This window comes from Panicum virgatum, chromosome 5N, assembly GCF_016808335.1.
Source record: "Panicum virgatum strain AP13 chromosome 5N, P.virgatum_v5, whole genome shotgun sequence".
NCBI classification, from domain to species: domain Eukaryota; kingdom Viridiplantae; phylum Streptophyta; class Magnoliopsida; order Poales; family Poaceae; genus Panicum; species Panicum virgatum.
This window is the reverse complement of record NC_053149.1, coordinates 53,022,149-53,038,117: the sequence shown is the minus strand read 5'-3', so window position 1 is coordinate 53,038,117 and position 15,969 is coordinate 53,022,149. Positions and strand designations below refer to the sequence as shown.

General features: G+C 46.8%; 3 protein-coding genes across 3 annotated transcripts; 1 reads left to right on the top strand and 2 right to left on the bottom strand.

Annotated features, from left to right (window-relative positions):
- The first annotated feature begins 7,099 nt into the window (after positions 1–7,099).
- LOC120675383 (myb-related protein Hv33-like) lies at positions 7,100–8,967 on the top strand. The gene is made up of 2 exons (XM_039956595.1): positions 7,100–7,850; positions 7,955–8,967. The coding sequence occupies exons 1-2, from the start codon at positions 7,564–7,566 to the stop codon at positions 8,574–8,576; spliced, it is 909 nt and encodes a 302-aa protein (XP_039812529.1). The 5' UTR covers positions 7,100–7,563; the 3' UTR covers positions 8,577–8,967.
- A 2,090-nt stretch (positions 8,968–11,057) lies between these two features.
- LOC120675412 (dehydrin Rab25-like) lies at positions 11,058–12,098 on the bottom strand. The gene has a single exon (XM_039956630.1). It carries the CDS (start codon positions 11,868–11,870, stop codon positions 11,259–11,261), a length of 612 nt encoding a protein of 203 aa, XP_039812564.1. The 5' UTR covers positions 11,871–12,098; the 3' UTR covers positions 11,058–11,258.
- Positions 12,099–12,207: 109 nt separating this feature from the next.
- On the bottom strand, positions 12,208–15,816 carry LOC120675369 (chaperone protein dnaJ 10-like). The gene is made up of 9 exons (XM_039956574.1): positions 15,480–15,816; positions 15,313–15,372; positions 14,881–14,963; positions 14,553–14,715; positions 14,322–14,451; positions 13,930–14,088; positions 13,676–13,848; positions 13,457–13,537; positions 12,208–12,598 (listed from the first exon to the last, which is right to left on the bottom strand). Exons 1-9 carry the CDS (start codon positions 15,564–15,566, stop codon positions 12,518–12,520), a joined length of 1,017 nt encoding a protein of 338 aa, XP_039812508.1. The 5' UTR covers positions 15,567–15,816; the 3' UTR covers positions 12,208–12,517.
- Between the last annotated feature and the right edge of the window lie 153 nt (positions 15,817–15,969).

Below are 15,969 nucleotides of genomic sequence, written 5' to 3'. Positions count from 1 at the left end.
ATCTTGCATGTATGTAGTACTAAATGGAGTTTATTTACAAAACCTCTTCACGAATGGATGTAATTTTTCGCGATGAATCTAATGACGTTAATTAATTAATGATTGGCTATAGTAATACTACAGTAACCATCTTCTAATCACACAGTCAAAGGCCTCATTAGATTCTTCAAGGTTACTAACACAGGGGTTCTGGAGTTAGTTTTGTAAACTGTCTTTATTTAATCTTACTATTACTAATTGGAGGCTCCTTTGAAGTCTCCACATGAAGCCACCTAGAATCATAGGTGGACACTCTAAAAAAATAGAGAAATTCTATAAATTCTCATAAAAATCAGAAACATATAGCATCAATCTAACAACTATAATTATAATAGCCATCGGATCAATTATCTTTCCTTATATGTTACTCACCTCTGCCATTATGAAGATAGACTAAAGTAACCCTCTAAACATGTATCTAAATTACCCACCTATGCCATTATAAAAAATCTAAATTAACCCCCTAATCTTCATTTAAATTACCCACCTATGCCATTATAATACAAATAGCCACCTAAATTTGCATATAAATTATCCAATTATATCATTATTAAAAGTTAAATTACTCCTAAATCTGAATTTAAATTATATACTTATAATAAAATATTAAAGTATCAATCTTACTATTACTAATTGGAGGCCCCTTTGAAGTCTCAATATGAAGCCACCTAGAATCCTAGGTGGACACTCTAAAAAAAATAGAGAAATTTTATAAATTCTCATAATAATCAGAAACATCTAGCCATCAATCTAACAACTCTAATTATAATAACCATCGGATCTGTTATCTTCCCTTATATATTACCCACCTCTGTCATTATGAAGATAGACTAAAGTAACCTCCTAAACATGTATCTAAATTACCCACCTATGCCATTATAAAAAATCTAAAGTAACCCCCTAATCTTTGTTTAAATTACTCACCTATGCCATTATAATACAAATAGCCCCTAAATTTGCATATAAACTATCCAATTATATCATTATTAGAAGTTAAATTACTCCTAAATCTGAATTTAAATTAAATAATTACAATAAAATATTAAAGTATCAATCTTACTATTACTAATTGGAGGCTCCTTTGAAATCTCCACATGAAGCCACCTAGGATCCTAGGTGGACACTCTAAAAAAATAGATAAATTCTATAAAATCTCACAAAAATCAGAAACATCTAGCCATCAATCTAACAACTCTAATTATAATAGCCATCGGATCAGTTATCTTTCTTTATATATTACTCAACTCTGCCATTATGAAGATAGACTAAAGTAACCCCCTAAACATGTATCTAAATTACCTACCTATGCCATTATAAAAAATCTAAAGTAACCCCCTAATCTTTGTTTAAATTACCCACTTATACCATTATAATACAAATAGCCCCCTAAATTTGCATATAAATTATCCAATTATATCATTATTAGAAGTTAAACTACTCCTAAATCTGAATTTAAATTATATAATTATAATAAAATATTAAAGTATCAATCTTACTATTACTAATTGGAGGCTCCTTTGAAATCTCCACATAAAGCCACCTAGAATCCTAGGTGAACACTCTAAAAAATAGAGAAATTCTATAAATTCTCATAAAAATCAGAAATATCTAGCCATCAATCTAACAACTCTAATTATAATAGTCATCGGATCTGTTATCTTTCCTTATATATTAACCACCTCTGCCATTATGAATATAGACTAAAGTAACCCCCTAAACATGTATCTAAATTACCCACCTATGCCATTATAAAAAATCTAAAGTAACCCCCTAATATTCGTTTAAATCACCCACCTATGCCATTATAATACAAATAGCCCCTAAATTTGCATATAAATTATCCAATTATATCATTATTAGAAGTTAAATTACTCCTAAATCTGAATTTAAATTATATAATTATAATAAAATATTAAAATATCAATCTTACTATTACTAATTGGAGGCTCCTTTGAAGTCTCCTCATGAAGCCACCTAGGATCCTAGGTGGACACTCTAAAAAATAGAGAAATTCTATAAATTCTCACAAAAATTAGAAACATCTAGCCATCAATCTAACAACTCTAATTATAATAGCCATCGGATCAGTTTTCTTTCCTTATATATTACTCACCTCTGTCATTATGAAGATAGACTAAAGTAACCCCCTAAACATGTATCGAAATTACCTACCTATGCTATTATAAAAAATCTAAAGCAACCCCCTAATCTTTGTTTAAATTACCCACTTATGCCATTATAATACAAATAGCCCCCTAAATTTGCATATAAATTATCCAATTATATCATTATTAGAAGTTAAATTACTCTTAAATCTAAATTTAAATTATATAATTATAATGAAATATTAAAGTATCAATATAAAAAATCTAAATTACAATTTCTATAATTACTAATATTTTTATTTATATAAAAATACTACACATGATGTGCCACCATGTATTTATGTATGATGGAAGAGATAAGACTACCAATTTACGAACAAATACTTCAACTAAATATATATCGAATACATGTGGAGGTGGGATGCAAAATAAAATCTATTGTAACTAAATAATGATAAATATATATTCTAGAGTATTTGTTAGAATATTTAATTGATGAAAAAAGCGTGAGATATATAATTATAATTATCGACTTTATTCTTATACTAATTTTAATTAGCCTGTGCGGAAGCACGGGTTGATAGGCTAGTACTCCTAATTAACGGTCAAAGTGTTTTCTATGATCTTCTAGGAAGAAACCAAATGAGGCCCAAGCCTCGCGTAATGAGAGAATCAGGCAGGATGGTCTGTCCTTTAATTTTTGTTTTCCCCACAACAGGGACACGCACTCGATCACCACGGTAAATCATTGCTGGTTATTGTTATTAGTGGGGCAGGATCATCAAGGGACATGCATGCACGATAGGATTCTTCACCCCTAGCTACCACCATGTACACGTACTCGTAGACGTGATAGCAGCTCTGATGAATCTCTCACACTGATGAACTGATGATCCATGGTGGTGGCGCATTCCCATAATTTCCTTCTTCCTTTCTCTTTCGACTACGTGTCTGTCTGAACTCTGAAGGAGCGTCAACGTCAGATACCCAGGCGTACCAGCACGGCATGCATGCCGGACGTCGTAGCAGTTGTTCGTATCCGGGCGCCCCGGCTACCAGCTCGATCGGTACTGAAACTGGAGTTCCCTTGAAGGAATAAACAGATACGAAAAGGGAGAGGGCGACGTCTAGATACACTGACGCAAGTTGTGTCGGGCGCATTATACGTTTATTGATTAATCTATGTTTAGTACTTCAAACATAGAAAGATGTCTTTTCAAAAACTTTACGGACCGCAACTAAACACGGCCTTAGTTCCAAAAAAATTCCTACAGTACTCATCTCATCGAATCTCCAGATACATGCATGGAGCATTAAATACAGTTGAAAAAATAACTAGTTACACAGTTCAATTGTAAATGACGAGACGAATCTTTTAAGCCTAATTAGTTCGTGATTGGACATTAATTATCAAACAACAACGAAATGCTACAGTACCCAAATAAAAAAAACACGAACTAAACAGACCCTAAATCATCAGCGTTGCTCTTACTGATATGCATGCCTTGAGTTTCACTCATGAAGCAGGTTTATTACCAGGCGAGATGTCAATTATTGGTGAAAGCTTTCGCACTTTAGCGGGCATCATATCTCTAGTGAAGTCAAGATTCTCACCGAAACCCATAGAAATTGTCACTAATAATCATCGATCTGACAGAGTACCATGCATTGTACCCCAAGCATTAATCTCAGCCATGCATCCAAACCACTCCCAGCCCTCTGAATGAAGGGGGGATCAGACAAGCATGAGTTCCATGCATGGCCGGTATCCTTTGCTTGCCTGCTCCAGCATGTGTGCCCAAAATCTCCCAAGAAACAGGTCACCTGTCTGAAGAGTGAGTTAATGCATGGGTACTTTACTTCACTGTCCATGCATGCAGTTGCAGCTGAGATGAGAGAAGATCGAGCACAATGCAGGTGCACGACCGTTAGGGGCTTCTAGTTCTAGCTAGGAGAGTACCAAGCTATGGCTAGCTAGACAGGTCCCCAACTGAAATCTAGCTAGCGAGCAGCGTGGAGAAGTACAGCAGCAGCAGGCTGGAGACGCTAAGCGCGACCCTGATAGGCCACCAAACTCCCACACGGCCCGTGGTTGCAACCTCGGGTGGATGGTCTCCGTGCTACGCTAACCTGCATGCTTTCTCCAACGCACGCTAGCTAGCCCTTCCCCCGTCCCGCTACATCATTGTCGACGATCCCTTGCGGTTGCAGGCCTCCTCGGCAACTCTCTCTCTCTCTCTCTCTCTCTCTCTCTCTCCTCTCTCTCTCTCTCTCTCTCTCTCTCTCTCTCCTCTCTCTCTCTCTCTCTCTCGCTCTCTCTCTCTCTCTCTCTCTCTCTCTCTCTCTCTCTCTCTCTCTCTCTCTCTCTCCTCTCTCTCTCTCTCTCTCTCTCTCTCTCTCTCTCTCTCTCTCTCTCTCTGCATACTATACTATACCGGTACGGTGGTTGTCACCATTTGGCACTAGTCTTCAAGTTACACTAACGAGGGTACTTACTAGTACTAATCCCGGTACTCAGCTGCTGCTTAAACAACTAGCTACAGTTTGGCCGTGTATGTTTCCAGTTTCCCCTCGTGACAACAATGCACTCTATTGTCAAGAACAAGTAACAATAATAGTGTCGTCTGGTCATAACGAAAGAGAAACTAAAGAACTCTACCTCCCACGACACGAGTTGAGTTTCTTGCACCCACTGATTAAAGAACAGGAAAACCTCCCAAAAAGGTCAGCACACACACGAGCTCCACCATGCACGCTGCCGCCTTTACCTTGGCGCTTTGTTTCTTTTTCTGGCGTGCGAGCCAAGTGCGGATTCTCTCCTGCATGATCATGCGGCTGGCTTTGCTGTATGATCGCCCCAGCACGGCCCTCATCAGCTCGCTCAATCGCTTTTAGTGTGCTGAACGCCTGAATGATTGCGCAATCGATCGATCGCCGGCGTCCGTCCGATCCTCGAGGCAACGACCGATCGGTGGTCCGTACGTAGAGCTGAACATCTGTATCGCGCTTTCCCGTTCCTTTCTTGCTGGTGGTCGTCGTACGAATACGATTGCTATTGTCAGGTGCGCGCGTATGAACTGCTAGCTAGATAGCTGCTTGTTCTTCAGTGATGTGGAGTATCCATCTGGGACCCTCCGGTGAATTGTTTGATTTTGTGCCGGTATCGATCCATCGATCCCTTTAAGCTAGCTTTTCTTGCAGCTGATGAGACCGGAGCGGTTATTATGTGATTTTCACCGAGCTTTCAGGCTTTTGACAAATGTTTCTAGAACTAGTACGTTGGTTATTACACCATGTTGCCATAGCACATTATTCCCAACACGCCCACGAAACTGCGCCATTTTGTTCTTTTTATCCAAAGCACCTCATTTATTTGTACACCCTAAACTATCTAAATTGATAAAACCATTCATTTTTTTTGAAACAAATCAAGCAGGAGAGCTGCCGATTATATTAAAAAGAGGAACAACGCCCAAACTGGGCAAAACCATTCATGATTTAGGCTAAAAACTAAGGTTCAACTTCACATACCATAAGTGCATAATTTCTATCTAAGATGTGCAATAAGATTTTTTTTATATATGTGTTTCCACTCTTTATTGCGTAAGGTCTGGTATCTTAGATTCTTGTCCTACACACGCCAAAAACGATCAACCTGCATCACATCATGATTGGGCTGGCGAGGGAAAAATTTCTCGACGAGAAAAAAAACGAGAAACCCGATGATCATGTTTATCGGTGGTGGCCGATTTGTCGAAAATTTTCGGTAATTTCGCATCCATGCTGATCCCCTCCCTCCATATATCTTCTCATTTCTATACATTATCATATCTTATTTTTCTTGTTAGATTGTTTGGAGATAATCTAGATTATTTTGTGTACAGTTTGATAATTTTTTTCTAAAATTTTATCCAAAAAAACGACAAATCCGATAAATTTCCAAGAAATCCGATAAACATGTTCATCGGCCATCTTTAGTTTTTTTTTCCTTACTGGTAAAGTTAACCCTACGGCGATCACAATCACATTGACCTCGCGACATTTTCCCTCTCCCATACCGAGCTTCCGGACAGATTCAATTTGGACCAAGATACGGTGGCACGTCTTGAACAAAAACGCTCAGAAATCCGACACCATTTCCTGTGGTTTTCGGCATCCTCCGACGACGCCCGACGCCACGGGTGGCTGCTGGAACTGTCGGCGGCGGCACCGCGCGCGCAGTATCGGCACCCGGATCGGGGAGACAGTGATCTCGCCAGGCTAAACCCCTTCCGCCTCCGGGGAAAATCAGCGCTGCTTTTACACGGCGGAGGACGACCCCGATCCCGGCCGCCGGCCAGCCCGACGCCGATCGATCAGGATGGGACGCGACCAGTCGGCAGCAACACACCTGCTGGGGTGGTGCCCCGGCTGGCATGCTCTCATTCTCATCGCAGGCAGCAACGTAAGCGCGGGCGCGGCTCGACCGACGTGGCGGCCGGGTTAGTTAGTTACTACCAGAGCAGCTGGTGAGCAGTACTACAGGTGCTGCGTTTTTTCGTTGCGCCCTGACCGAGTGACGAGGGAGCTTACCTCTTGTTTAGTTGCATCCAAAATTCCAAAACTTTACAAAATTTTCCATCACATCGAATCTTTGAACGCATGCATAAAGTATTAAATATAGCTAAATAAAATAATTAATTATACAGTTTGTCTGTAATTTGCGAGACGAATCTTTTGAGCCTAGTTAATCCATAATCGGATAATAATTACCAAATACAAACGAAAGTACTACATTACTAAAAATTCCAAAAGTTTTTTAACTAAACAAGACTTAATGGTGGTGGTACGGCATGTCACAATAAAACCGTGTGCCGTGGCGGCAAAAATCTCCGTCATATCCCCAACTAACCCCCGGCCTGTTCGATTTCCTCCGTCTTCTCCCGTCCCCTGTCGGTGCGGTCCGCAACGCGCGACGCCAGCCAGCAACCTCTCTCTCTCTCTCTCTCTCTCTCTCTCTGCACTCTGCTGCTGTTACACAACTCGCTTCCTCCAATCCTCCCTGACTCTGCCTCTCTCCCTCCCGAGGACACCGCGCCATTTTTAATCCCACCTTCTCCCACAGACCGGAGGTATCTTAAGCTCCAATCCACTGCTGCTGTGCAAGCTAGCAGCTCTCTCTCTGTCTCTCTCTCTACTCGGCCGGCTTGCTTCGAACCCACTTGATCGCTGCGTCGCCTCCCTCCCCTTCCAACTCCCTCCTCCCGTACGTGCGCAGTTCTCGGCACGCTTCCCCATATATACCCCTCCGGCCGCTCTCGGCGGATAGAGATGCACAGGCAGTGACGCGCACGCATACCGACGGACGAGGTAGCTGCTCACCACCTATCCTTGTTTCCCTCGGCCGCCCGTGTCGGGCGGAGGCGGACTCGCGCGGGGAATGGGACGCCACGCCCACGCGGGCTCCGCCGCCGCCGCCGCCGGCGTGCAGCAGAAGCTGCGCAAGGGCCTCTGGTCGCCCGAGGAGGACGACAAGCTCTACAACCACATCATCCGCTACGGCGTCGGATGCTGGAGCTCCGTGCCCAAGCTCGCGGGCCTCCAGAGGTGCGGCAAGAGCTGCCGGCTGCGCTGGATCAACTACCTGCGCCCGGACCTGAAGCGGGGCAGCTTCTCGCAGCAGGAGGAGGACGCCATCGTCGGCCTGCACGAGATCCTGGGCAACAGGTAGGTGCCCCGGCCGCCACGCTTGCGGGTTGCAATGCGGTTGCGAGAATCCAGCGACGCCGCCGCCGCCAATACCGATGAATTGATTCCGGTGGGTGGTGCAGGTGGTCGCAGATCGCGTCGCACTTGCCGGGCCGGACGGACAACGAGATCAAGAACTTCTGGAACAGCTGCCTCAAGAAGAAGCTGCGCCAGCGCGGCATCGACCCCACCACCCACAAGCCCATCTCCGCCGACGCCGCGGCGGCGGCGGCGGCATTGGACCAGCCGGCGTCGCAGGAACACAAGCCGCCGGCCGCCGACGCCGGCGGCTTCGCGCCGAAGCAGCAGCACCAGCAGGTGTTCGACCCGTTCCCGCTTACCGACAGCTTCGGCGGCGGCTTCGACGCGGCCGCTGGCGCCGCGCTGTACGGCCACCTGGGCGGCGGCGGCAAGCAGGACGCGGCCGCGTTCGTGGACTACAGCAGCGTGCTGGACGTGTCGGAGAACCTGGGCTACGGCGAGAGCTCCAGCAACAGCAGCAACTGGAACTGCGCGCCGGAGGCGAGCAATGCGCTCGACGGCGGCGAGGCGGCGCCCCTGCACTGGGCCTCCGGCGAGGAGCAGTCGCTCGAGCACAAGTTCCTGCTGCCCTGCCACGGGCAGCAGGAGCAGAGCCTGCCGCATTTCGACTTCGACATCAGCCGGGGCGCCGTGGTCGGCGACTTCAACCTCGAGTTCTTCTGAGGTTTATTTCAACCTGTGAATTCCAGCGATATAAATTACTACCGTATATAAACTGTTCCTAAAGGCATTTCACACAGACCAAACGGAAGCTTATTAGAGACTGTGCTTTGTTATTAATCCCCCCCCTCCCTTCCTAGCCGTCCTTGTTACTCCTTCTCCTTAGTCCTTAACAATGTTTTTTTAACGTTTCTTTGTTCTCCTGTTTTCAGTATGGGTAAAATAAGGGCATATACAAATATAGTACAAATGTAAACACAGTGTAGTTACTATATATACAGTACTGAGGTTTTGTAAGAATAAGTTTCTTACTTTCTGTACCCAGTCCAGTGACTCTTGTCTAGTTGTCTACCACTGAAGGACACTGTATATTGTTGGCGTTTGCTGCATTCCCCATCTGAACCAAGAAAGAAATCAGAAGTGAACAATGCATTGTCCGAAAATTCGATGTGATACTTACTGTAGCAAACTTTTTGGAAAGTGAACGGAGCCTAATTGCGTGGGGCAGGTCGCCATCATGTTCCTCAGCTTTCCTTGATTTGTGTCCTACGAAAGCAATGAGGACAGCTACGCTGCTGGAATCAGCCATGCGAGGTCAATTTCAACTGTTTGTTTACGTGTGTACTAATGCCTCCTTTTTCTCCCGAAACAACAATTTCGTGGCGTCGTTAATGCTGCTGTTAGCTTGTAATCTAATCTTCCCTCCGAACGTCACCTTTCGCAAAAAGGTACCACGACGACATGCAGGCACCACTGCCGTGGCACTGAATAATGCAACTCAGCACAACACCTCCTGGACTCTGGTAGCCAAAGAAAACTCGACTGGACTGAATTTAATTAAGAAGGAAGCAACCAGCATTTCCGGACGAGAAAACCCTTTGAACTCTAATCACGCCAGCAAGAAGAATTTTTTTAACCCCAATCTAAAATTTGCTCCCCCGTAGAGTTGAAATCAGAACCTCAAGAGTGTTACTACACCCGGAAAAAAAAAGAGTGTTACTACAACCATCTAACTATTCAGCTATAGGTCCGTTCACCTGGTAGCTAAGAAAACATACAACATTTTTAGCCCATGCGTGATTGCAATGGCTGCCATGAGTTTAACTTAGTGATGGAGGAGAATTTGCTAAGTTTACTGCTTCCTCAGGTTTTGAATACATGACGTTTTTTGATTAAATTGATTACTTGTTCTAGACATCATACATTAGAAAACAAAGTGAGTACGCCTTTTCTTTTCCCCCCTTGAAAGCTTCTCTTGTTGGCAAATGAAAAATATCGTACCGGCCTGCAAGCCACTGGAGCCCCCCACAATTGCAATGACTTGTCTGCATGTAAGAATCAATCTCTATTTCCTTGTTAATGCTGGTGTTTGCGTCTAATCTAATTCTCCGCTCCGGAGGCCACTTTTGCTGAAAGGTCCTGGTCTCTGGTACGTGCACCACTGCCACTGACAGACACTGAACGATGTACTCCAGCCGTGTTCGAAGAGAAACAGAGGACGAGCGCAATTAAAGAAAGACGTCAACTACCTTCGCTGGAGCGCAATTAAACAGAGGACGAGCTCGCAGGCATGAGCAGCGCCGACGGCTGCCATGGGAGCAGTTACGGTTTGCTCGGGACGGCGTGCGGCACTGAACATGGAAGCCCAACTTTTCGCTGGGAAATCATTGAGTCGTTCTAGGCCGCCGTGGATAAGCCGGCAGGCAGAGCATCTCGGCTGATCTGTCTTGCCCTACTGTCCGGGTCATTAACAACGACAATCAAGCCAGGGGCCCGGCCCGGCCCGGCCAGCCAGACCGGGCAGGGCATGATGGTGAGCGAGAGCGCGAGAGAACACGAGGGGGTCAATGATTGGGGGCGGCACAGTTCGGCCGGGCCGCGCCGCGCCGTGGAGTGCCAGCCAGGGCGGGCCCGATCGGTGGCGCGGCGGCGAAGAAGACCGACCGCGCGCACGCCAGGCGCGAGCGAGGGAGAGGAGTCAGAGGACTAGAGGAGGAGCCGGCGGGTCGGGGCGGCTCCGCTCGCCGCCGCGGTGACTGGTCGATCGGGACGCACTGGGAGGAATGAAGGCCTCGCTCGGGGCAGCCAGGCCCTGTCGCGCATTGAAGAGCGGCGGTCGGCGGCAGGTTGGCGCGCGCTGTTCTGCCGCCGTACGGCGGCGCGCGTTGGCGCGACATGGAGGCAAACGCATGGCCGCCCTCCTGTCCTGCGGCGAGGCACGGCACCGCACGCACCAGCGAGGCAGGCGCGCGTGTCGCTGACGCTGATGCTCCGATGCTGGCGAGGCAGCCTTGGGGCGGCTCGGCGCCCACGTTCCCATGCTGCGATTTCCTCTCCAGTCGGCCCGCCCCGGACCGCGCGGCTTGGATACACTGCTTCGGAGCAAAATCGCAAGCAGTTCACAGGCTTAACACTAACCTGACAGTCTGACAGAGAAAAGCCAACATCTCGATCGATGACTACAGACACGACGCATCCCCGAAATACCTCGAACCAAACCTAAACGAAATTCTTACGTACCCAAATCCTTACAAGCAGCAGTACACATCTACTATTACGAACTAGTGCGACAGATCAGAACACACGCTGCACGCATAAACACGAGCACACGGCAGCCCGACCGAACTTGGACATGATACACACACCCCTAGCGACATGACGCTCCCAAACCCAGCCGACGATCGCTCAGTGGTGGTGTCCCGGGAGCTTCTCCTTGATCTTGTCCCTGAGGCCCTTCTTCTCGTGCGCCCCCGCTGCATGCGTCCCCGTGGCCGCCGGCGCCGCGTGCTGCCCGGCCTGCTTGCCGCGCTCCTCGTGCCTGTGGGTGCCCGGGAGCTTCTCCTTGATCTTCTCCTTGAGGCTCTTCTTCTTCCACCGCCCGCCCTGCCCGTCGTCCTCCGAGGACGAGCTGGAGCTGGAGCTGCCGGAGCGCGCCGGCTGCAGCTGGGCGCTGCCGAACGTGATCTCCTCCACCACCACGGCCGGCTCGAGCTGGCCTCCCATGGCCGCCGCCCCCGCGCCGCCGCCGCCGACCATGCCCTCGTACGCGAGCGCCGGTTCGCCGGGCGCGACACCACCACCGACGCCCTCGTGCGGGTACGCCCCCGCGCCGTACTCGCCCGGCGCCGCCGCCGCGTACCCCGCGCCCGCGGCGTCGCCAGCGCCGTACAGGGGAGCACTGCCGGCGGCCGGCTCCCTCGGGACGGGGTTGCCGTACTGGTCCACCGGCGGCACGGGGTTCCCGTATTGGTCGACGCGCGGGTACGGGTGCCCGTACTCCCCCTGGTACTCCGCCATTGCTGCCCCCTCCCTACCCTACCTCTTGCGACGAGCTTCTTGCCCCTCCCTCTCTGTGCGGCGGACGGCGAGCGTGCCGGCGACTGTTGTTTTCGTGGCTGTGCCGGATGGGAATGGAGGCGAGATGAATGTGCCCGTACCGTGTATATGTACGAGGAACAGGGCGACAGGTCGGCACGTGCGGGAGGACACGCGCGCACGCATGCAGCCGCGTAGGGGCGCGGCGCCTGACGAGGCAAGGGCACGTGTTCACTGGCGTGCCACGTTGCCTTTGCTTCTCGAGGTCACCGAATTGTACACAGCAGCAACGGCATTCGCACCCGGTACGAGGTAGCGATACAAACAAAGTCGAGCTGCTCACGTTGCTGCATTTCGTAGCGAAATCCAAGGTCGGTGGTCATGAAAACCAGTACGACACAAAAACACTGAATTGATTCCAAGGAATTATTCACATCGATATCGACCGTGTCGCAGGATAAAGAGTGATGCCTTCATCGATAAGAAGGGGGAGATACCTTGCATTGATACAGTATACTAGTAGTATACCAATCTTCAGACAATGTCAGGGTCCAGACGTCCAGTGATGGGCGTTGGGGGCTGTTGCTGCCTCGGGGAGAGGTGGCAGAGCTATCCGAGCGCAGCCGTCCTCACTGCGACGGCGCCGCCTCCATCGTCGTGCCTTCTTCGACCCGCAGGCTGTTCTCGCGCCGGTAGTGTGACTTGGCGCCCTGGGTTCACAACGGATTCCAAAAAAAAAAAAGGAGTTGCATGCAATTACTCATAGTGGTAGTAGGACTCAAGCTAAGAGATGAATGGGTACCTAAGAACTGAATAAAACAGAGAAGCATGAACCTTCTTATTTTCTTTTCCTAAACGATGCGTGCAAGTTATTTTCCAAAAGGATTAATGCAAGAGTGCATCAAAGCTAACTAAAACATTGAAACATGCAAGTTAATTTCTGAAAGAGGAAAAAAATTAACAATAGGCAAATGCCCCAGCAAGAACATTCAAGAGTATTAAGATGCGTTTTCCAAGGTTACTGTTTCCTGTCTTAAGCGGTAGGCAGATTTTATAGCGAACGATGCGTTTGCTCTGGGACATATGAAAATGCTGAAAGACTGTCAATTGGAAATCATTTTCGTAATAGCAAACAATGAACATGGTGCGAATCTATTGATTCTATTCACATCAGAACATGCTTTCAACATAGATTTGCAGGATGACTCTAGGTTATGCGATAACAAACCATGCATAATTTCAACAGATTTTGTAAATAACTCTGAAAGTAGAGCCATATATAACTTCAGTGAAAAAGGGACTTGTATACCATAGTATTTGACCTTCAGTAGTGACCTAATAAATTAAAACCGGATTCAATGTTTGGCATATATAGTGTGGCTTACTCAAAAAAAAAAAAGGTGCAGCCAACTTCAGTCCTTATGAGCTAAGAGAAGGTAATAAAATGATATGCACATAGGACATGAAAGATTAATGCCATTCTAAGCTTGTTATTCCTTAGGCTTCAATCAATTCTTCCCTGACCTGCCAAACTATCTGGAAAACTTAAACGCTAAAAGAAAACTTACTTGAAAGATTGATCCCAGCTTTTTCAATCCTCTTGCTCTCAACTTCAGTACATCTCTGGGAATGTTATTTTCTTTCAAAACCTGGAGAAAGGGGCAAATAACTAAATGTGGAATGCCAAACACTATTCATTTTTCTACTCGAATGTTTACATTATAAAGGAGTTATAAATATACATACATGATAAAGTAAAGAAAGGAATGGCTGAATACAGTGCTTACTGCTTGGCAGACATGTGAAAGCGTTGACTCAATGTCAACCACATTAATTTTCCACAGAGAATTGAGCATTAAATCTTTTTTCTCTTCAATACTCTTGATAAGCAGCTCTTCCTTGTTGTCGCCCTCCTCAATTTTTTTCATTCCTTCTTGTAGCTGTATCAGAGAAATTGCACCTATAGTAGGAGTATATGAGTCACTGAAGAATCAGCTCATCTTTAACCAAAAAGGGGGTAACTCCATATCCTCGGATTTACCTGCAGCAGCATTAACCTGCGATTTTACATGGTGGCCCTTATCCCTTACCCACTCAGCTATGAATGGTACACCCATATACAGTTTGCTCTTTCCAAGTTCTCTTGCTGCTTGTCGAACATAAATGTAGCCAATAGTGTGAAGCATAGCCTCACCAAAAGCTGAAAAGACATCAGTGAAATCTTTATAATGCTCAAACCAAAGGATGCAAATGAACCCTTCTACATCCCATAATACGATTGCACAATTTGGAGTCCTAGAAGCATTATCGAAGCAACAGAGAAACGAAGGACTGAATGAAAATAACAATAATATGCATGCATATAGCAACAAAGTTGAATGAAAGTGCCTATGTGGAGATGAAAAATTGAAAACTGAGGATCTTTGAACTTACCAGCTTGAGACAAACGCTGAGCTTCTGCATTTGCCCAATCACCAAATTCCTCTTGGTTCCCATCAACATACGGCTGCAGCCGCTCCTTTAGAATCTGAGTAAGTTTTTGCTCTCTTTCAGTTTGCACGTCCTGCAAATCAATGAGGTTATGAAGGTCTGCGCTTAGAGCATCAATTCCTGAGCCTGAGAAGGTGTGGGAAAACACCCATAATTACAGCAGGACCAACATACCTTTATCTTCTCTTGAACCCTTGTCCTTGCCTCAGGTGTAGTTGATTCTTCCTCAATCTCTACTGAAGCAACAGATGCTAGTGCAAGTTGACCAACATAATCTTCAAAATGGTCGCTCCCAAAAAGCATACCAAAGACAGCAGTTGGATCAATCATGTTATCTCTGAAAAATCATTACAAAAAATTTAGTGACACAATCAAATATGAATGATATGGTAACTCCTATAAGGTAAATGCAACTTCTAAATAAAGTTCATGAAAAAAAATTCCTGAAGCAATTAGTGTTTGAAGACAAGATGAGATTATAGATGACAAATTCAGGACTTACTGGGGAAGACCTTCCTTTCCATACTTGTCGTAAGACTCCTTTTTCACCGGATCACTCAGGACTTGATAGGCTTCACCTAGTTCCTAGTTATGGTAACCGAACAATTGAAGTCAGTGTCGTAGCAAAAAGGTTACAATCTACAAGATAACTGAATCAAGTTTTGCAATGCAGAGATAAGAAACGCAACTCAAATACGTGTTTAACCTTTGTATTTGTACAACGCCCATGCGGGTTCTACAGTTAAACGGCATACGGCCAGAAACAAAACACAATTGCAAGGTGGCCATCTCGTGGTTTTTGAGTCCACGGTGGTATCGCTATCTCCTAGTAGTATTATCGTTTTTACAGCCACTCACTCGTATCCCTCTGCTGCACTCAGAATGCAACAATCAAAATCCACAGTAAATCGTAGAGCAGAAAGCGCATATGTACCTGAAACTTGCGTGCCGCGTCAGGGTTGCCGGGATTCTTGTCTGGGTGCACCAGCTTGGCCTTCAAAACCCCAAAAATGGCCAACAGATTCAAAAATCAGGAAGCAGGAACACAGTGCATGAAAACAACCACCATCGGCAACCAGGAAAAGGGGAATACCCGCGCACCTTGAGGTAATAGGCCTTCTTGATCTGGGCCACGGAGGCGTCAGTGCTGACCTCCAGGATGTCGTAGTACGCACTGTCCTTCACCATTTCGGCTCCCGGCTCCCCTCTTCTTCTTCCCCGATCAAACGGCAACCGAACCGCCAACAAAGAACGCCGCGACGGGGAGGGCTCCGAGATCGGTTCCTGCCCGTGGCCGGAGGCGAAGGCGAGAGAGAGAAGAAAGGAAGAGTCGGAGAGGCCGAGGCGCGCACCTGGCCGGGAGCCCGGAGATGGTGGGCATCAGTTGATGCGATGGTGCGGTCAACATGGGAGAAAAGGCTCCTGCGCCGGGCCCACCCTCGCGCCTGGCTCCCTTGTCCCGTCCTGGCGCCAGCCGCCAGAACAAAACTGCATCAGCAACTGCCAAAAGGCTTCCACTTCCAGACTCCAGCGAAGCCAGGCGGTGGGTCGGTCCGTCGGTGGCGGCTTGCATTGCATGATTAGGCGTTAA